We start from the raw sequence: 22,006 nt of genomic DNA on the forward strand, positions 1-22,006 counted from the left end.
GACTGACACCACAAACATCAAATTGTCCCTACAATATACATTTAATACAATCCAAGACCTCTTCCTCACACAGAAACATCAACAAACGCGAAACTATCCTTTTCAGACCATACATTTCTAAATAATCCGCCGCCAACTCCGATACAAGAATCAATACCAAATACTTCAGTATCGAAGATAGTAACACCAAAAATTTCCCACAAACTATCAGTTCGCTACCAAGGTTTGCAAATAGATTTTATGCTCAACTCCAATGAACACGCAAAAATACAAATAGACAAAGCTCAACAAGCCTTCATGGCAAATAAAAAACTAATCTTTTGTAAAAAATTTTCTCACAAAACAGATAGTCGAGCTTACAGAAGTCAAAATGCAACTGAAAATTACAACCCCCGCAATGGATCTCAGCATTTTATTTGAAGCAAGTCCGTGTGATGTACAATCTACAAAATCCGTGGTAACTGTGCTCCGGTATGGTCTAGTGGCTAGGATACCTGGCTTTCACCCAGGAGGCTCGGGTTCGATTCCCGGTACCGGAAAATATTTTTTTTATTTTATATAAGGTGATATGCTTAGCCACTTACTAATGTTGTTTGCACATTCATTGTAAACATTTGTTATATGTAAAAATGTCTTAATAGATATTAATTAAAAAGAAACATTATTTTACCCTTGTGGGTATCAAAATTTTGATAGTTAATATAGCTTGCAATAAACACATATAAAATTGGAATAAATATAAAATTTTGGAGCAAGGGCTGTATTTAGACATACATCTATAAGAATCGTAGAAACCACAATCCGGTATGGTCTAGTGGCTAGGATACCTGGCTTTCACCCAGGAGGCTCGGGTTCGATTCCCGGTACCGGAAATTACTTTTTGTTTATAAATTTCTTTATATATTACCATATATATATATATAATTTTTATTTTGAAATTATTGTGGAGAAATCAATATAAATAATTTTTTTAGAATTGCCACTGATAGTGTTTGATAAAATTTATTTATCGACTAGTTCATGTTATTTGTATGGTCATTTGATAATTAATATTACAAATTATAATAAGATTACGGTAGTAATTGTGGAATAGCTGATTAACTGTTTAAATATGCAAAAAAAAATGTTAATGCCAAAATTGTTTCGGAGCAAGTTTCGTATGGTCAATTACATGGAAGAGTTGTGACATTTTAATGTCATCTTTTTAGTTTAAATGTATATATTACGTTCTTAAATAACATTTAAAATTCAGTTTTTATTAACAAAGGCAACGAAATTCCTAATAAAACAAGATACCACCACATCTCCGGTATGGTCTAGTGGCTAGGATACCTGGCTCTCACCCAGGAGGCTCGGGTTCGATTCCCGGTACCGGAAATTTCTTATTTTTTTAATATAAAAGAGAATACTACTCAAATTTTTCATACGCACTATTAAGTGCAATTAATAAATAATTAAATTAATTTTCTTTAGTACTTTCTACTTCTATTTTCTTGTGTAATATGTAAAAGAAATTTATAAAGTAAAAGATACATGTAACATATAAAAAGAAAGATATTACATAGAAAGGAAACCAAAGGTATCATTACCCTTACTTGTCCGACACACAACGTCTTTGGTGGCTGATTGGCACGCACCACAAATTCAGGACCAATGCACTGCGCTTTGTTGAACGATCTCATAGGTCCGCCTACTGTTCTGTAGAGCCGGGAAGGCGCTCTTTGAACCGCTTTGCCGCGACGAGCTCTCGGTCCATTCTTTATTAGATTTCTGAAAACATTGTTAACAGGTACGTTCATTTAACGAAAATAAAAAGAAATCTTGTGAAACGTAATTTCTTTTTGTTCTCTCTTTTCGCAACTAATTCACTTACATCCCATCTTATGTTGTCTTTTCATCTTGCACTTTTGAAGTTTATCGTTTTACAATCACGATTGTTCATCTCATAATTCGTAGAATTCAATTGTATAGCAAACAAAACTTAAACAAATACGACGCACGAATATGTTGTCTTGGAACACTGCACAAAATTCGAAAATAAACAGACCCAGGCATCAAGTAAAATCCTCATTCTCGCAACACGTTAATTGTTTGTTAAAAAAAACTAGAAGATATAGTTCCCTTTAAAAGATTTCTCACACGCACGTGAAATGAAAGTTCAAGGGTAACCGTTGAGGGGTTCAGCTCAGTTCTCTTACCAAAAGACATCCTTTTCCTTCCCCACTCCATGGTGAGAGCTTTCGGGAATGATATTTCTATTCATTCAAACAGTGAAACGTAGGAACTCCTTCTCAACGAACCTCTGGTGTTATTTTCCAAACAATCAATTCAACGATATCCGATAGTTGAGTGACTCCGAATCACCAACTATTTCCCACCGTTTGGGTCATCGATTCTTATAAACACTTGGGTCACGCGCAGTCTGCCCCACCATAAATCGTCCGAAAGCGAAGTAGCGGCGGGATAATTGTCTTCGACGATCTTCGAACTACCTGCTAACATGCCGTTGGGGACTCGACAATAGAAAGTCACTAAAACTTCTAACAGAACCCAGTTCTCAAAGTCCAAATGTCTCCGTCGCTCTTCAAACTATCGGAAAGTATACAGTGGGGTGTAATAGAAGGTCTTCGTTCAAGAAAAAGACACTGTCCGGGTCAACCACAGTGAACAGTGAAAGGATCTCAGCAGTCTCCCTTCCACCCCCACCCTTTCTTATGTCAGTGTAAAATCGATCCCTACAGATTCCTTGGCGGAGGGTCGATAGAGGAAGGAGATTATAGAGACTCTTTCCTCTTGGAGACTAGCTGTACGATAAGGTGACGTATCGCTCCGGTAACTGATTCTGAACCTTTTGATCAAATATGAACTTCTCAGATAATAAAGCAGTACGTTTCTAGCAGTTTCTTCTTTAATTCTTCCTTTATACTTGTACAATATATAATCCTTAAGCTTAATGATAGTAACCATTTCCAGTTTATGAAAAAGATACAAACATTTTAAAACAAATGCTAAAAATTTTCTGGAGCAGCACCCCCACTAATTTTAGCTATGAGCCGTCACTGGTTTCTAGTTTACTTAAAGTTTCTATAGTTTAAATACATAAAACTAGGAAGAATATTAATACTCTTTACAAATGTTTTTTAGGTTTCTTTGAGAAATTTGTAAACATGGAAATTACATGACATAAAGTAGGAATAATTTTATCGTTAATATATGTAATAGACACGTGAAATTCCTAGCCAAGAAATGTTAATTAAAATTTGAATAATACATGTTTCATTGTATTTATCATTTGCATAAAAGTTTCGTATGAACTACTCCTGTTTAACGGAGTGAATAATCTCGCGTCATGGCGTCACGAAAATCCGAGGGCAGGGAGAACACGTTGGCTATGAAGCGGCTAAGCGCCTTCTACCTAACAAAACGCTGTTGTGTCCTTACATTGTTGGGCCTGGCAATCTTACACTCTTAGTACACTTTTCTCTTTGAGGGTTGGTGGTTCCGGATGTGCGACCCAGATCGCTTGAAAGCATATATTAACGCAGTCGCATGACTCGGGACAAACTTAATAATAAGGACGTGTGACTGCAGGAATTGTTTTACTGACTTTCGTTTACTATACTAATTTAATACATAGTCCTCCTTATCAGTAATCAAGAAGTTCCAATGTTTAACAATAAATAAGCAACAATTACCTAAACCAGTTGTCTTGATCAAGAATTTTTCTTTATTGCTATCTTTTTTAAACATCGTTGAAATTAAATCTGAGACATTATTGTATGCATTTATATTTCAAAGTATTTCGAATAAAGGATAAATAAAAATTAATGCAATATTAATGTTATAAATTAATAAGAAAGGATAAATTCAAGACATCAAGAATTAAACTGCACGAGAAGTTTATATGAGAATTCGTGAAATAATAATGAAGCATAAGAAAAATCAATTTACCTAGGCGGTTTGGCAGGTGGTTCCGACTTGCTGCTCTCCGCGTCGGAGAATGGTGCTTTTTTCAAAGTGGTGATTATACGCGGCGGTTTCGGGGGTCCTTGAACACTTCTGACCCTCATGGAAGACACTGGATTTTGTTGTTGCTCTATCTGCTCCTCTTTCCGTTTTGTCGCCAGATACCTGTGATCAACCGTCACGAAATTCTGCTCCGGAAGTCGCTTGAAATCCTCTTCCTGTTGATCCCTGCTGGGCAGCTGAGGATTTGAGCATTGCCTCTGCAACGAGGGATTCGTACGTCCCGTTGATTTACCGTAAACCTCTTCTCGCACGCGTTCCGACGACGACGTTGCTATGTCTGGATGAGAATAACCAGCGCCTGACGGTCGCCTGTAAAAAATTTGTCCCCTTTAATAACATTACTACACGAAAGAAGAAAGTTCTATGAAAAGCTTGTATATACAATAACTTGTTTGCAGAAAAATTATTGTCAACAACAAAGTCCAGATAACTTTGACTAAAAATTCTCCTTAAACTTATTTCCAATCTTCAAAATTTCATTCTGAATATAACACAAACTGAAAGCAATTTCCTCAATGGATCATCAATTATCATTAACTAAACGCCACGAATAATACCACACTCTAAACTCCTTAAGCTAGGAGATACCTAAATCAAGGTATCCCCTAACCCCACTTAGCCAGAAGATTCCTAAATCAACGAATCCCCTAAAGTCCACTTAGCCATAGATTTCAAAACTTTCCTTCCTACTTCATAATTAATAAACTCATAAACTTTCCCTCGCTAATCATTCTTCCCGGAGAATTTCTCCCACATATCTCTTATAAACTAGGCTATCCTCTGAAAGAAGTGTACCTCAAACACTTTCTACCGCGGGAGCGGGTTCGCAACCCGGACAGTAAGCGAAAGGAGCGACAAAAGGACAAGGGATACTACCTTGCAATCGTCGTAGCTGCGTAAACATCCTCGTTATGAGTGACAGGTGGCTTCATGGTGAGTCCGTTTACCCGGACGTCTTGGGAGCTCAGGAAGGGCTTAACGGGCTGCGCGTAAATAGGGTCGCTGTAGACGTTCCCGCCGGAATTATTTTCACAGACGATGGTCGTCGGCAGGTTGCCACTGCTCCTCGTATGCTGCAGCCTCGTGTAGATCGGCTGGGAGTACGTTCTGGAGTGGTGGTGCTTGCGCTGATGATGAATCCCGGTAACGACATGGTGCCCGCTCGCTTGGACGTTCATCTGCGATTGGAATTGCGTCCGGTGGTCCTTCGAGTTAGCTTCCGGGCAACGATTCGACTGAGACGACTGACCGCATAAGCTGGTCAGATTAGGGTGCGAGTGTGAATTCTGCGACTGCAGCTTGAACAGAGCTCCCTTCGTTGGATGATGATGCGGGAAGTGATGCGCTTTGGATATATGTTGCTGCTGCTGTGAATGTTGACCGTCTTGGAGCACCTGAAACTGGCTCGAAGTTCGCTGGATTCGATCCGGATGAGACTGCCTTGGAGGAGGATTGAACTGATTAGGCGCGTGATAAGCCCGGTCCTGATGATGACGAGTCGTCACCTGGCTATGGATTAATTGAAGGGGGTCGAGGTGGTGCGGAGGTGGCTGCTGGTGATGAGGATAGTTCTGATGACGGTTCTGATCTGACCTTTCCGAAGAGTTGCGCAGTGGTGGCGGAGGGTTCAAGTGTTGATAGATTATACGCTTCCGGGCCGCGTATTGCGGGGACTTCACCACCTCCCGGTACATGTCCATTACTATGTGGGTGAAGGGTTTTGATTGCAGACGAGTGCGACAGTACTCGGAGATCACCTGAAACGGTTAAGAATTTCGTTGAAGTTAGCTGAGAGGTTTCCAAGATCATTGGGTGAAAGATGGACGGAATGAAATAATTTGTGAATTATTTTCAATGATGGGTATGTAAAGCATGTAGTAAGACATATTCATTGAGATAAATATTTGAAATAATATTGAGAAAGTAGAATTTTATTCCAAGAATATTCTTAAACTGAAAATTTGTTTATATTGGAAAATACTATCTTTTCTTGTGTTGTAACATTTCCTTTCTCAATTTACTTTTATCTCTAAGAAACATGTCATTCTAAATTTCGTAATGATCCGATTATTTTATTGACTTTTTATAGCATCCATTATTTTAAATATCACTGAAAATATTTGTTCATCCGATTTTACTCAGCTTCTTTTTAAGCGTCTCTTATTCACTGTATTATTCTAAAAAGAGATGCACGATACGTTCGAATTTATGGGATTCTAAAAGGAATTATGTACAGAATCGATACTGCATTTCCATTATAAAAAGATGAAAGTCGGGCAAAGGGAGCCATAGTTGGTAATTCACAACTGGAACGATAGTATCAGGTCAAACGGTTTAAATAGATTTAGAAGTTCCCGGAAACGAAACTCTGTTATGGTTCCCGGCTAGTTAATGAGATCGTACACGTGTGTTTATCATGTTACGTGACACTGCTGATTATCCGATTTCGAAATTGCCTGCAGCTGAGCCTAGACAAACTATTCGTTCAAAGGAGACAATAGCGTCGGTGCACAAATTCCGAATACACACTCGGCGGGCTATGATATCAACCGAGAAACGGACCGCAAGTCCGACCCTATTATCTCTTCATTGTACTACTGTTCTGCGATGACAAAAGCGTACTCTAGGATACGTGGTTGTCTTTGAAAGACGATTCCGTAGAACGTGGGGTTGTAAGAAGTCCTTTTGTCTTCCTTATATTGTCACACACTGGCCTCCAAGTGTATGAATTTCATTCATTGTTAACCCCTTGCCTTGTAATATCAAGTAAGGCTCGTGGTGAAGATTGCAAACAGAATTTAACAAACATAAATATTGCCTAATTCTTTTGAATTCAAATGAAATATTATTCTTATATGCTTTTGACGAAACATAGATATAGAGTGTGAAAATTTTCTGTATGAATTATTAATGATAAAGTTATTTTTAGTATAAAGGAAATATTAATTTATTGGTTCGTTTGAAAACACGAGCGAAATCATATTAACATTTTCGACGTTTATATTGCGTAAAGTTAAGGGTTGTGGATAATAATTGTATTAGTTACCTCTTGTCCAAGGAATTAATAACGTTAGAAATGTCAGTAATGGAATATGTTCAAGAGCCTGCTCAACTTCGTGCCACGAAATGTAGTTGTAAGATATAATTTTATCATAATCCAACCATACTCGTAATTAAGTTATAATTACAAGAACTTGAACTCCACGCCACACAGAAATTAGTTTAATTACTTCTCTCGGCAAGAAATATTTTCTGAATACTGTATCTCCCATGTGTAATGCCGGGAGATAAAAAATTCTTGTTTGCTGAGAGGTTTTTCATATTTGTATCTCTGTGGTATTTCCGAGCAATATAATGTTTTATATCATTATATTCTATATATTCAAATTATATCATTATATTTGAATATATACTTTCATTTTATTGCGAATCATTGAATAAGTAGCTGTGTATAGGAATTTACATTTAGGAATTAAAATAAATCGTGTTCATTTCTATAAAAATAACAGTCTAATAACATTGTAGCTAATAATACTTCAAAGTTGCGTGATATATTGATAACTCCATGTACCACGTTATTCATTGTTAAAATGAACCTAGCCCGAGTTCGGGATCAATAATCACCAACTAAAGATTTTAATTAGCGTGCGAATCAATTATGTAAAAGTAAAAGTGATGTGCAGTTCAGATGAAATCAATCGATGCACGTGTCTTGCCTCATTAAAATGTTTATTGGCATGTATTATTAAAATTTCACGCTGTATTGTGGAATTTCATAAACAAGCTTCCCTCGGACCATACTATTCAAGCTTCAATCCTTTATTATTCAAATATAATACACGATATATCAAAAACACTGAAAGATCCAATTTAAGTTATTGTCATCAATAATCTTCATTGGAAGTCATCAGAAACGTGGAAAATAAATGAAGCAATTAAAAAAAATCTCGCAAGTCAGAAAGTGATGAATTAAGTTTCCTTAGCCCTTCATTACTCCCTCACTTCATTTCTAAACTCTTTAATAAAAATACCTTACCATCTTGTGTTTCCACATAATTTGACAAAAAAATAACGTTCAATGTACTATGAAAAATTAAAACAAAAATCTCTTGATTCAAAACCTCAAAACAAAAATCAGTAATTCAATATACAATTTTTATATTAGATCTGAGGAACCTGAAAAGTAAAATATAGCAACCGAGAAACAGTTTTCATCGCCTCGAGAATTTTCCTTTGAAAAGGTTTAATCCTTATCAGTGTAACGTCCCACGGGTCCACGATGTTACATCGCGCTACCGCGGCCGATAAGAAAAAAAAAGCATCAACCGCCAATGACAAACGTAAAATCGATATCGTTAATTTATCGGCCAGTTTTCGCGGGGAACCATGAGGCTTGGACTATTTTCCGTCTTATCTCGGCGCAGGTTCGGCCCCCGATTTTCATTTGCATACCAGCGATCGGCGAAGTGGCGATCTCCGGGGCCGAATAATTTATCGCCGGTCGTGGAATCCCTCGCAGAAATTGGCGGTGGCGAGTGGAATAAGTTTGCGTGTCAGGGAACGCCCACGCCTCGGGATTTCATCAATTTTGCAGCCCATTCAGGTGCAACCGATGAATTACGATCGGTCGACGAAATAGCTTTATTAAAGCGGGCGACTTCCTAAGAATTGGATATTTCTCTATTGTCCAGGCGATGGGAGTTGGTCTGCGCTGACGCTATTATCCGAATTAGTGCGATGATTCTTAACCCTTTGGGGTTAGATGATTTTGAACTTGTCCCATTTTTCTTTTTCGACAGTTAACCCTTTGCACTTGATTTATTTTCAATGTTGTTAGGTGTAAACTTGTATTTACTTTTAGAGAAATTAATTAAAGTAATTTACAGCGGTAGAATTCAACGTTTTATATTTATTTGATTTATTATTGTGACAATAAGATTTAATTTTTATAATCTTTTAAAGTGTGATACTTTTTTAAAGAATTTCCAACGTTCTCTAACAAATTTGTATTATCACTTCCAGCGTGACATACGAGTGCGAAGAGTTGACTTACTAAATTTGACTAGTTAACTGCGTTTGACGAATACACATGTCATCTTGAAATCAAAATGATACTAATTCTTTCAACGATCAATTATCTATTTTTTCAGATAAACATGTAATTCTTCTTCGATTTATTTTAACTTTTCGTTAGAATATGTTATATGTGCATTTGGCCATCATTTGATGAGTATACACTTAATTCTTTGATTTGATTGCGAGCATTATCAGAGAATTTTCAAATTAAATTCCATAGTTTCAATGAAATTACTTGTACTCTTATATTATTGTTGCATAAGTTGAGTTTTTTGTTTCAAAATTGCGTGCCTCGAAGGATTAACCTGTGAAATTTCATATGACACAGATTTCGCTCCAATATTATTAGAAAAATTATGTAAGATCAAGAATGTACAGTGCAACGTTGTTTTTGGGGAATTTATTCGGACTATTGATAGTAATATTGTTATTATTGAATTTTAAGTGTTAAGTATTTACAGTGTATTGGAAAGAGTTGGAAACATAGATATAAATTTTGTGACAACGAATGGTATGATTTTTAAGCAGTTTGAAGCACGTTGACATTTTTGCAGAGGAAAATAAGATAATGTTTAGTGAGGGCTTTGAGAAATTAGTTTCTGAAGACTACAAACTGAATGAATTGCTTAAGAAGTTTATTTCTGGTTTATTGCTTCATTTGAATTCGGAATTAATTTCAATTTCGTGACAAACTGTGCTGACTGGTATTTCAAAGAGAAAGGGAATCTCATTAAATCTCATTCCGTTAAACAACAGAGAAAATAGAAAGCGTATAAAATCCGTGATCAAGTCACACGGAATGTATAAGAAATTAATATTAACCCTTAACGGTTGACAATTTTTTGTTAATTCTTGCGGACGTGACTGTCTTGAACTTTTAACATATCTGTTCAGAAGAAACTGTATTAAACTGTAGTAAACTGTAATTAAATTATTCATTTACAACTTTTGATTTTAGATATCAAAGCTCGAAGTCGCCATTGTGGCGACATTTGACCACGAAGGTTTAATTAGGTAGCGTCTTCGAGACACGTCGACGAACAGATTTTTTATGATTCGAAAATTAATTTTCGTGTAGGGGCCAGGAACAGCGAACACACAGGTAGGTATCTTGAATCAGGCGCCCGTTTGAAGAAGCAGCTGCATCGGAGTTGAATCGGATGCATGCGCATGACTCAAACAACGGGAGAACAACGGACCGCCCCGTTCTGGAGAATAATAATGCAGTCTCCGGGCTATAAAACGCAGCGTCCTCGTGTTATTGAAATTTTTAGGCTATCGTGTACCGAAGTCAAAGCCAGGCTTCCATTATCCATTCAGTCGAACAGAGGGGGGGGGGGGGGGGGGCAGCGCATTTCGATGAGACCTGTGTTCCGGTTGCATAATTTCGCGAAAATTAGGCAATTTTTGGAAGTGTTCCCTCGGTAAAATTCATTGTACCATTCTGAACACGAAACGATAGCTTCTATGTAGGTATCATTTTCAAGAAAATTTGAATCTGTAGAAGAAGAACGAACTAAACGAATTTGATTTTTTAATCAATTAACCCCCTTGTATTACAATATCGAGTGTGGACCGTGCAGATTTTAAGCTGATTTCAATGAAAAAAATATTATTCGGTTTGAGTCATTTCAAATGTAACACAATTGTCAATTTTCAACTTCTTCAATGCTATTGTACATCAAATTCCCTTGCATCGTGGAAAATGATCAACACTGAAGTAACGTAAAGAATTTTAAATGAAGATGTTAACAATAACGCAAAACAAATTTATTTCAGCTATTAACTTTGACCTATGAACGATGAAATCATTGTATCTTACACCCACTTAGCCGTGCACAAAGAAAAGATCATTCATCGGTTAATTGCAACATTAGCCCGACATAAAAAGATATTTAATTAAATCGATTGTTATAAAGGACAGGGCCTCGGGGTTTCCTAATTGCCTGACATTAGACCCGCCGGCGGAGCTGTCGTCGCGCGTCACCGATACAAAATTTAATTATTATTGAACCGTTAACGGAGCGGAACGTTCGAAACGGAGGTGAATATGACGAACTTAACCCGATCGCGGCGAAAGGGGTAGAGAAAGAGAGAGAGAAAGAGGGAGGGAGAGAGAGAGAGCACTTGAACGCTTGTGGGGGCGGACACAAGAGCTCGCTTTAATTGTATTATCTATCGCAAGAACGGAATGGCGAAAGAGAACCGGGGGAGAGCCCAACGATGCCGGCCGGGTAATGCCTGACCTAGCCCTTCCGGCACGAACGGAATTTAAGCACCCGCCATGCTTTATTTTTGCAGGGTCCTGGAGAACGAGGGATGCATTCATTTCCGCAGATTGATTCGAGTTGTCTCGCAAACGGGGAAGACGGAAATAATCAGAATAAATTGAGACTCGTAAAGTCGATTATTAACTTCCATTTCGCCGTTATCTTGGCGACATAAGCTGGTGTGCTTATATTTTTCATTTCGATTTTGTGTTCGTGATTCTTCACACTTAAAAGAATATACCAAAGAAATAAAAAGGTTTTGAATATTTGGGTTATTACTGTAAGGCAAACTGTAATGTATGTGAAAGAAGTTCACGATTTATATACGATTCTACATATTTCTGCATATTTATGATTCTTAACACTAAAACTACCAGACAGGTCAGAACGAGCCATTCTTGATTTCTTCTTTTTCCAATTATTAAAAGTATAACGGATGTTTCTCTGAGAAAGTAGTTGAGAAATTGATGTAGCAATGCACAAACTGAATTGAAAATCAATTAAAGTCTGAATAGATGCACCCTTGGTTTTTCTATAGAGGAATTTCAAAAAGTCAATTTAACTGCTCGGTAGTCGTAGTGTTAATGAATTTGAATTAAACGTTGCTAACAGGGTGAGAATAATTTAATGCGCTTACTCAGTCTGTGAAAAATATCTATAGCAAAAAGACTGGCTGATAAATTAGTCCCATTTAGCTTTTTTTGACATTCTCCAAGAATTAATTCAGAAACGGTATACTAGATAATACAAAGTAATGAATATTTTTATAATTGTCGTTTTATAGTAATTAATGTGTTTGACGAAACCAATTTACTCTAGAAAACAACTTTTAATTAAAAGCTGTCATCAACGGGACAACAATAATTTGCCAACACCTCTTCCTTTAAAAACTCCTCCAATAAATAACCGGCTAAGGAAATAAATATCTGGTTCTTTTTTCAGCACGATACAAACGAAATTTACGACGAAGCCCGGCTTCTAAAGCCCGCCCGGTTACGTTTTGCATGAAGGAAAGTGTGTTACATTTCAGATAAAGAGTTCCCGGAGGAAAAAATATTTTACTCGACCCATCCGTTCCGCGGCGTTCATCTTTGCGACGAAGTGTGGGGGTATGAGAGCGTGAGAATCTAAGGGACAGATGCTGGCACATGGCGAAAACAATTTTCGCCGGATTAGAAGACTCACGTCCAAGAGATTCATCAATGAGGCACGTCTTCGGGGATCGGGTTCCGTCATGGCAGCTAGAACGGACTGGAGCGCCGACGAGGGTGAAACGGAAACCGTTCCCGTCAGTGCCGCGACTCGCGGGGTTGTGTCCAATAATGCTCTTCCTAGAGAGTACATCCACATCTGAAAGCAGAGAAACTTCACGTGAGGCTTATGATGCTGCTTGAAACTGGATAAAATAAGCTGGAGATGAATATATAGGGTGGTCCAATATATTTTCTCGTTTCAAGTACTCATTTACTTCTAGGAAATGATTTTTTGATTTTGTAGTATTTTTGTATAGTTATTAGTTTTAGAAAAAAACGTTTTCTTGATAATATAATTAGAAAAGAACTATCAACTGCATATGTACTTCTTTTAGATACAATGATACAATTTTTTAAGATATAAGGTACAAGTTGAGTATTTTAGGAGAGAAATATAATAATGATATTGCAAAGTATCAAGAAATAATGTTTAAAAAGTTCAATATCCGTCAAATTAACGGGTTCCGTAAATCTGGTGTTAAAGAAATTTTATTATCATTCATGTTTTCCAAAGAAATTTCTCTTTCAAACATTATTTCGTAGCAGTTTAAGTTGATTTTGATCGGTGCAATTGTGTGAATATACATTATAATTCTCTGTCCTTGAAACTCTACTTTCCACGACCTATATGAACACACATGTAGTCTTCTAGGAGCGATAGAATGAAGTGCAGAATAAATGATCGTAAATTTAATGTTAAAAAGTAACTTATTAAATTTGAATCGATAAAATAACGTGGATAAATTAATTCAGTTAAGAAATACCGAGAGAAACAGTTCCTTGTGGTCAGGAAGATGAAATTAGCTTCGTAACACCTTAATCGTATGAGCCAACTGCATTGCAACTTATCTGGGTGTGTCTACGTCTGGTAGGCTAATCGCTTGGGTACTCCATGGGTTGCTATTCAATCCTCAATCACAATCAGAGTCTGGGGTAGGTCTGGGCTAGGTAAATGCCAGAGTGAATGGGACAGGTGTTAAGGGAAACGGGACAAAGTAAGCCATGGCGCAGTCACGTTGCTCATGGAAGATTTACACGGATCACCGTCTGCAAACTTCGCTTCCTCTTTTTATCACGTTGAAGATCCCTCTGGGATTGTGTAATCGGACATTTTACTTTGCTGCTTCCTGCGTACCGAACAATGTAACAAGAAATTTTCTCAACAGCAATTACTTTTAAAATGTTTTAAATCAGTAACTGCTAAAGATATTATTTTTAACAATATCAATGAATATAAAGAAACACTGCTAATATTCTGTTAATGACATAATAAAAATGATATTATTTAATAGAGGTGCAAAATGAATTTTGTAGAAGTAAGAAAATAAATAAAAATATATAGTACAAGTGGATAACATGATGAGGTTGTTGGATATTCTATTAAGTTTTATCAGAAAAGTTTCTAACGGTGCGAACAGTGATCATGGTTGATACGTGTTTCGTGAAAAGGTGGAAAAATTTGGTGCACTCGTATAGAGAGGAGAGAAACGGTAGAAGAGCTCGAAGTTTATTTATTTCGCGAACCGTTTGTTCCCTCTTTAATCTGCAGGAGATAAATACCAGCCCGCTGGAACAACGGACTTCTGTCTGACTGGAAACGGAAAGGAAAACAGCGGCGAAGTAAAGCAGAGAAAAAGATTATTGTGGATCAACAGTAAATTGATAAAAAGTAGCCATTTTTCCTACTTGAATCTTAGAAAAATTTATTCCCACCCGTGACTCCATTATGAATGTCGTTCATTAACAATTTTTTGCTTCATTTAAAACTTCGAAGCGAACTGTATGCTTTAGAATCATTAATCTTTTATTAATTAGGTCTCGAGGGATTTATCTCCGCTTCAAGCTTTTACAAATGTAGCAACCCTTCCATTATCTTTTTATATAACACCGTCAAAGTAATAGTACTCAATGTTTTACAGCGGCGCCAGGTCTCTGTTAACTAAGCCCACAAAAATTCTGCACGTTAATAATGCATTAACCAGATGATCCATCTGGCTGTCAAACCGATGCTCGTTCCACACGTCCTATCCTTCGTTTCAGATGCATGTGTCACTCTATGCGCGTTAAAATTGCATGCAATTTTCAACGTTAATAAAAACGAACCGTCAAATGAGGGATCGTGAAATTGTTATTCGCTAAAAACAGGAATATACTTCCGCGAAATGGAATCGCGACTCCGTTCCACCCATCTACTCTAGATTCAGAAATAAAATTAATCGAACTAACACGATAAATTTAACAAAATATTTGAGTATCGATTATGTATATATAATTAAACATTTATAAACAACGGCCACTCTGTTTACTTGTTCCGATTAACAAATATAATTCGACAAGCGTTTAACAACACGCACTTTCATCGCCAAATTAATTTTGTAGATTTTTTTTTATAGTGAAAGTGTGTCAGAGTGAATGTTTAGTAGGTATCAGAACGGGTGCTATAAAATAAAGACTGAGTGGAGCTGGATGTTGGAAAAACCTTGGGCCTGAATTGGGAGTCTTTTGGGACTGAGTGGACGGCTATAGATACAAGGGCCTGTGTGCACGTCAAGGGTTTACTTGAGATTTTGGGTGGTCGAAGGAAAGTGCGTGTTAGAGACAGAAATAGAAAGAGAAAAAGAATGGAAAAGAGAAAGAGAATGAGAAAGAGAAAAAAGAGAGAAAAGGAAGAAGAAAGAAAAAAAAAAGAAATGAAGACATAGAAAGAAAAAAACTTAAGAGTAGTATTAAGTCTTAAGGGTAGTTGATGAAATTGACAAAGAATATTCTACGAATTGGATTTTATTAGAATTATAAAGCAATCGAATACCGTAAGATATACAGTCAGCCATTCTTACTATCATACTCTTTCCCATTATTTTGTCAATAAACTCTTTTTTTTATTAAACTATGCATTCTCTAAACTCGTTACCCCGTCACCGCAGAATCACATAGGATTTCCCCCAAAATAATCCCCACAGTTCCAAACATTTAATCGTCGCGATGAAAAGGGGAAAAAATCGGGAGACAGCCGAATCGAAAATAATTCAATTTCACGTTTATCCCGAGTTAATATTTAACCCGACCCGACATCGGGTATATACCTCGACCCGCCAATTTCCCGCCGATTCGACCCAACAATTGCGAATAAATATTTCACGCGTGCGTTCGATGCAGGATTACAGTCGCCGGAGATCGCAAATGCGGGCGAAAAAAAGGAAAAATAGGCGAAAAAAGAGTCAGGACCGCTAATTTGCCGATAAACAATTTGTTTGCCAATTCGGCCGTTACCGGTTTGACAGGCGAGCATTCGCGGCACCGGGCGCCAAGCTATTTTCCTCGAAATTGTCGCATTGTACGGAACGTCATTACGCACGGGCCGCGATTAATTATCGGCTCGCGTGAGTTACGGTGCCCGGGTCGTTGGTACCCGTTGAAACGAGTCGCAAGGGAAAAATGTTTCGACTGGAGAGAGTTGGAAAAGAGGGAAAAAGAAAAAGAACGCGACGACTGCGATTTAACTCGACCTTTCATTCGTTTCGTGCAAATAAACATGAATGGTGGGCGGGCTTTAATTGCGAACATTTGGAAATGTCGGTTGAAAAGATTGCATCTCGTTGGAATGTTACTCGGTTAAATAACGCACGACTCTCGTGCAGACTTTGAAGAATTGTTAAATAGTAAATTGACACTTGCGAGGGATATTTTGAATTCTTTGTTTTAATTCTGTTCTGGAGTGTCATTGAAGTATCGTTTATATTAAAGTATTACTGCGAGCTAGATATCTTTAGATTCGTATTCTTAATTGAATTTAGTTTGAAATAAATTACAGCGAAGTGATGTGTTGGATAAAATATAAATGCGAGGTGAAGATGTTGAAGATTTTGATTTTCAATTGAATTTAATTTGAAGTAGACTTCAATTCTGAATATTTTGAAAATTGTTAAATGAAGAGAGTTATAATTTAAGATAGTGAATAGCATAGTGAATGCTAAATTTCAGATAAATTTCAATAACAGAAACGTCTGTAATTCCTAATGCAACTGAATAGCAACCAGATTTCTGTTTACTGGCGGAAATGCTTGGGACCGTTCGCAGCGAATCTACGGATTTTCGTGAATTCGTAGCGAATTTAATAAATTCCTCAGTCGTTCAATAGCAGAGATCGATAATTAATTTTATCGAAAATACAGTATGTAATAATGTCACGTACCTTTTCTGAGTCGGTGTCTGAATATACACGACCCGGTCGATATTCAGGCGGCAGATACGCTCGAGCGGTTTCGGGCGGTGCGAGTTGTAGCAGCACCCTACCACGTGGTGTCAATTCTAACGTGTGAAGAGTCACCACTGGTCCAGCTCTCGAACCACCCACTACACCACCGTCTGAAACAAATTTAAATTGGAATTGAGAGTTTCAACTGTTGCGAATAATACTCAGTTAAATATTAAATAACAGTAAATTAATATGCAAATTACATACCACATAGAGTGTTCCATTTAAACATATTTAATGCGATTATATCTTCAATTGTATACATATTTACATCATTGCATATGTATCTGTTTAATTTGTAGATTGTATGATTTATAGACTATTATAAGCGATTTAACGAATTCCTCATGACTAGTAAGAATTAAGGTTACGCGAATCTTACAATCTTATATCTAAATTGCAAATTGTATAATTCATAGATTATTATTACTAATTCAAAAATCTCATAATGACTAGTAAAAATTCAAATTAAGTGAACCTTACAATTGTACAATATCTACACTGTAAATTACATAATTTATAGATTATTATAACCAATTACAAGCTTTGGTAATAGTTTGTAAGGATTAAGGTCACGTGAACTTTGGAAAGATGTTTCTTTAATTTATAAGCACCTTATGCTGCGAAATAGAATTTATACGAGACACGAGGAAGGAATATACGATGTAAATCTTTTACTTGCATTCCGTGGTCGCCGTGCTTTGTTTATGGTTCACGCGACTCTGAATTTCCACGATGTCATTAACGTGTACCATTCTGTCCAAGCGAATTTCACCGAGTCAACGTTATTTTTTTTTCTCTCCTTTCCCGGTACTTCAGCCACAATTCCCGACTGCAGTCGCAATATCCCTGTCAGCTGTTGCACCGTGGATCCGTGCATCCGGCAATACGACGCGTACGCGGAATTCCGTGATGTTTATAATTAATTCCTCGAAGAATGCACCCGACTGTCAAGCTCGAAGGCAGTTGGGCGATGGCCGCAGGTGCACGCGGTTTGAACCCGCCAACCGGTAAAGAGGGATTTCCTCGCGAACTACCGGGTTTATTTATCGCAAGCATGGATCATCCGCTTCCGAAATCTTTTATTACCCTTTTGTTATGACTGGTGAAACTTTATTATTCCGCACATCAAATAAACGATTACGATGGGCCATCGGTTACGTTTTTAGTATTGTGAACAAACTGTATGAACTTTAGAACAAAATTGATTGAAATATAAAGTTTGTTTATAATCATACATTTTTGTTTAAAGTTGTCTGACATTTCTCGAATATATACAATTTCTTCTGGTACTCAAAGAGATAATGGCATTTTTCACAAATAACAAGAGAGAATTATTCTATTTCAACATTTCATTTATAATTATATTATACGAACTTTGCTATTGAATATCGAACGTTATAATTTTGCTACATCGAACCAAATGTTAACTGTAAATCAGCTTACGACCGCAAAGGATTAAATGTTTTGTAAAACGTAAATATCTCATTTCAAATTGAACAATTTTTATATTTTGTTAATTAAGTATCGAATTTTTGTGAAGTGATTTCGTTAGAAACAAATGTTGAATTTGATAAATCTAAACTAAATCTAAACTAAATTTAATCAGTCAACTGCGTTTGGCGAGTATGCACTTCATTTTTTTATTTCATCGCGCGCAGAATGAGAGATTTTTCAAATCAAATTCCACAGTTAACCGGTTAAAATAAATCGAAACTATTGCACGGATCAATGATCGGATCAGACCGACCATGTAGTCGAACCCGGTCGTGTTTGACAAATATACAAAACAGAAGCAACGAACTCGAAAAGTTGCAGCCTTCCGAGTTGTCGAAACAGCAAGTGTGCCGATGATTGCGCGAATGTGAGGTATGGTTGCGGAAGACAAAGGGAGCGCGCGCGAAAGAGGGGGGGGGGGGGGGGGGTACTTAAGGTACAACAGTAAAAGCGAGCTGATGACTTGCTTACACGATAGCGGCTCCAACACTACCGATACTGTGAATTTTCTGTTATGTATCTAGACTACGATAAATATGTATATATATCGTTTTAGTAAAATCCACGAAACATCAATACGTCCTCCCACACATTGTTCCTACGCTATTTTGAATAAACATTAGAACTACCGACCATTTAATATAATTGATATATAATCCCTATAAAAATTGTAACAATAGATTATTTCCAGTTTCTTCGGACCTTTGTTACACACTATTTATTTCCAAAATCATTTCGAATATTCAATACTTTTAAGGTATCCATAATTGCGAAATAAGAAAACCGAAACCAGTCATTTTTACTGGTACAGTAGTTCTAGTGTTAAATTTGAATGAAATTAGGACAAATCAATATCCAATCTGAAATTCATGTTGAAAATTGATACTGTTTATTTGTCAAGTAAAAATCAACACTATTCAATTCTTAATAAGAAATGTTTTCCTAATCCATACATAGAAAAGTTAATTTTTCGGATTTAAGCGTACAGATTACAAGATTAGATACATTCGTCGTTCATCATGTACTAGCTTTGTAAATTCAGAAGTTAACAAGATCAACTTAGTCGGCTAGTAAATAGTAGGAAGAATTGAATCAGTACCCCGAGAAAAGTGGATCAGAGCTGATGAAGATGCTAAGAAAAATGATAGAAGAGGACGAGAAACGCTTTGACTGCGCTTATTCCAGCAATTTGATCCTCCATCGCCGGCGCGATAATCCTGTTTCTTCGATTTGCCGGCTCTATTTCCGTCATCTCGGATCCAATCTAACCGCGTCACGCCTATCTAGCTGACTCAAATGCTAAAGTTCCGGGGATACATTTAGAATCGCTTTGGATTGGTGATTGGTCTACCCCGACCATCTCCTTGGAACGTTTTCCTACTTTCTCGTTTGACGGTTTCCTTTTTAGATTTGGTGGCTGGTGATGTCTCCTTTAGATGAGCAGTGACACAATTTCGCGAATGTTCGTATACAGCGTACTTCTAGTTTCTACTAAGTTTATGAGGACATTTCAATTCAGCTGAATGTTCACAACAAAATTCGAATTTTTTCCATAAAAGAGGTGATAGATGTATACACGAAGGAAATACGTGGACTGTAAGGCTTACAGAAAAATGAAAGAACCAGCAGTATTTAAATGAAACTATTTATTTAAATTATCCTGTATATTCGACGCTTTTAAAATATCAATAATTGCGAAATACGAAAACTGATACCGCAGATTTTACGGTAATTCTAGTGTTAACACTTAGTACCGTGTAACAAAAATTATAACCTTTTTTCACTAACTTGAATTGAACTCATTTAATAGGTTTTATTAAAAATTGTGTTTTATAAAAACAATAAAAGTATTTTTTGACTTGAAAATATGACCAGTTCAAGACTTACTAAATAACAATGGAAGAAAATGAACAAAATAAATGGCAATACCCCTTGCCTTATAATAATGTGTCAGACTCGTGAAGAATATTTAACATAAATTAACATAAATTAACATAAATGAACCCTTTGCACTCCTATGTCATACTGTAGATGACAATACAAATTTGTTATAGAACGTTAGAAATTTTTTTAAAAAGTAACACACTTTGAAGGATTATACAAATTAAATCTTATTATAATAATAATAAATGAAATAAATATAAAACATTGAATTCCATTGCTGTAAAGTACTTTAATTCATTTCCCTAAAAATAAATACAAGTTTACATCGAACAATATTGAAAATAAATCGAGTGCAAACGGTGAAGTATTACTTGCCTATTATTAATCTCTAACGTTTAGAGTAAATGTAAACACAAATCAAGTATAAAATTTGTTCCTTCTTCTACCAAATTATTAACGACAAAGTTGTTTTATCAAGCACAGTTGAGAAGTAAATCGTAAGACAAGAGATTAAATATAAAAATCGGTCGAGATCGAGATCCGATCGTCAACGGATAAGGTCTCATGTCTATTTTCTGGACGTCTCTTATTCACGGGGTCAACCTACAATCAGAATGGCCAGAAGTGCCATCTGTCCTTTGCCCGTAGCTGTAAATCCCCTATAATTCGCCATTCGGGCGTTAATTTCGCGCGTGTCACGGACATTAACAGGCTAACGATCGCTCAGGCGTTTTGACACTAGGAATGTTCTTCCCTATCCCTCTGCTCTTCTGGCTCTGTGACCTACTAATTTAGGTATTCATCCTTGGACTGGGGAATACTTTGCGTCCGGCGAAATTCCAAGGAAATTGAAGCGGGACTTGGTACGGAACGGCGACGCGGTGAAACTAGTTTCTGTTTGCAACTTCGAGCCACGCGAATCCGCGATACTTATTGAAGTTCCCGTTTATAGGAAAAAGTTCTTGGACCCCCCCCCCCCTCACCCATCATTGTGCCTTCCACGGTAACGGGGATAATATTGATTCGAGCTTGATTGTTTACAATTTCGCTTTCGACCGCCTCTGTTTCCGCGATCGACAATTTCTCCGTTACAGAAAGTTTGTGAATGTTTTCTTTTATTAAAATAAACTTTACTGTATTTCTATTTATTTTCGATAATCTCTTGTTATCATTTATTGAATTTGAAAAAATAAGAGTTTTGGGGAATCACAATTGTACATTTTCTAATTTAGAAATGTCTCAGGTTTGTGAAACAATTTATATATGATTCTCTTTTTGATACTTATTTTGTATGATTTTGTCCGTAAGGTTAAAAAAATTGAAAGGAGATTTGTTGAAAATTCTTTTGTCGAAGTTGTTGAAGGTAATAGCTTTTTGAACTGCACAAATCCTTGTTGTAATTATCCGAAGAATTAGAGCGATTCAAAGCATCTGGCTGCCATCGTTATTCCGCGTATCTATCACTGTCCGTTTTTCCTGTAATCTTTAAGACGCGCTGCAGTAGTATAAAATGGAACTTCCCGGATTTAGTAGTTAGTTATCGTGAATTCTCAGTCCAGCTGTTACAGTTAAACTATTCCATTGGGTCATTTACATTCGTTCGATAAAAGAATTAGTATCTTCAATTACACAATTATTTTCTGTAACCTACAATTACATATTATGTATTATACAAAATATATAATATCTCCGTAACAACTATATTCGTGGTCATCAATTTATTATTACTATAGGATATACGT

At 36.6% G+C, this 22,006-nt stretch overlaps 1 protein-coding gene and 3 non-coding genes across 9 annotated transcripts in view; 3 read left to right on the forward strand and 1 right to left on the reverse strand.

The window, feature by feature from the left end:
• Positions 1–22,006, reverse strand: part of LOC116427851 (uncharacterized) — a 130,064-nt gene that overhangs the window by 40,379 nt on the left and 67,679 nt on the right. For 5 of the 6 annotated variants that reach the window (XM_076370792.1, XM_076370796.1, XM_076370793.1 and 2 more), the window contains 5 exons: positions 16,821–16,993; positions 12,561–12,725; positions 4,906–5,786; positions 3,952–4,338; positions 1,590–1,770 (listed from right to left, as the gene is read on the reverse strand). In XM_076370792.1, the coding sequence (XP_076226907.1) occupies positions 1,590–1,770; positions 3,952–4,338; positions 4,906–5,786; positions 12,561–12,725; positions 16,821–16,993 (1,787 nt within the window). The remainder of the gene's footprint in view (positions 1–1,589; positions 1,771–3,951; positions 4,339–4,905; positions 5,787–12,560; positions 12,726–16,820; positions 16,994–22,006) is intronic. The other variant, XM_076370797.1, reaches the window with a different exon arrangement.
• Positions 468–539, forward strand: TRNAE-UUC (transfer RNA glutamic acid (anticodon UUC)). The gene has a single exon. It is a non-coding gene; the product is annotated as a tRNA-Glu (tRNA).
• TRNAE-UUC (transfer RNA glutamic acid (anticodon UUC)) lies at positions 801–872 on the forward strand. Its single transcript has one exon. It is a non-coding gene; the product is annotated as a tRNA-Glu (tRNA).
• Positions 1,306–1,377, forward strand: TRNAE-CUC (transfer RNA glutamic acid (anticodon CUC)). Its single transcript has one exon. It is a non-coding gene; the product is annotated as a tRNA-Glu (tRNA).

The sequence above is a fragment of the Nomia melanderi genome, chromosome 9 (genome assembly GCF_051020985.1).
Source record: "Nomia melanderi isolate GNS246 chromosome 9, iyNomMela1, whole genome shotgun sequence".
NCBI lineage: Eukaryota > Metazoa > Arthropoda > Insecta > Hymenoptera > Halictidae > Nomia > Nomia melanderi.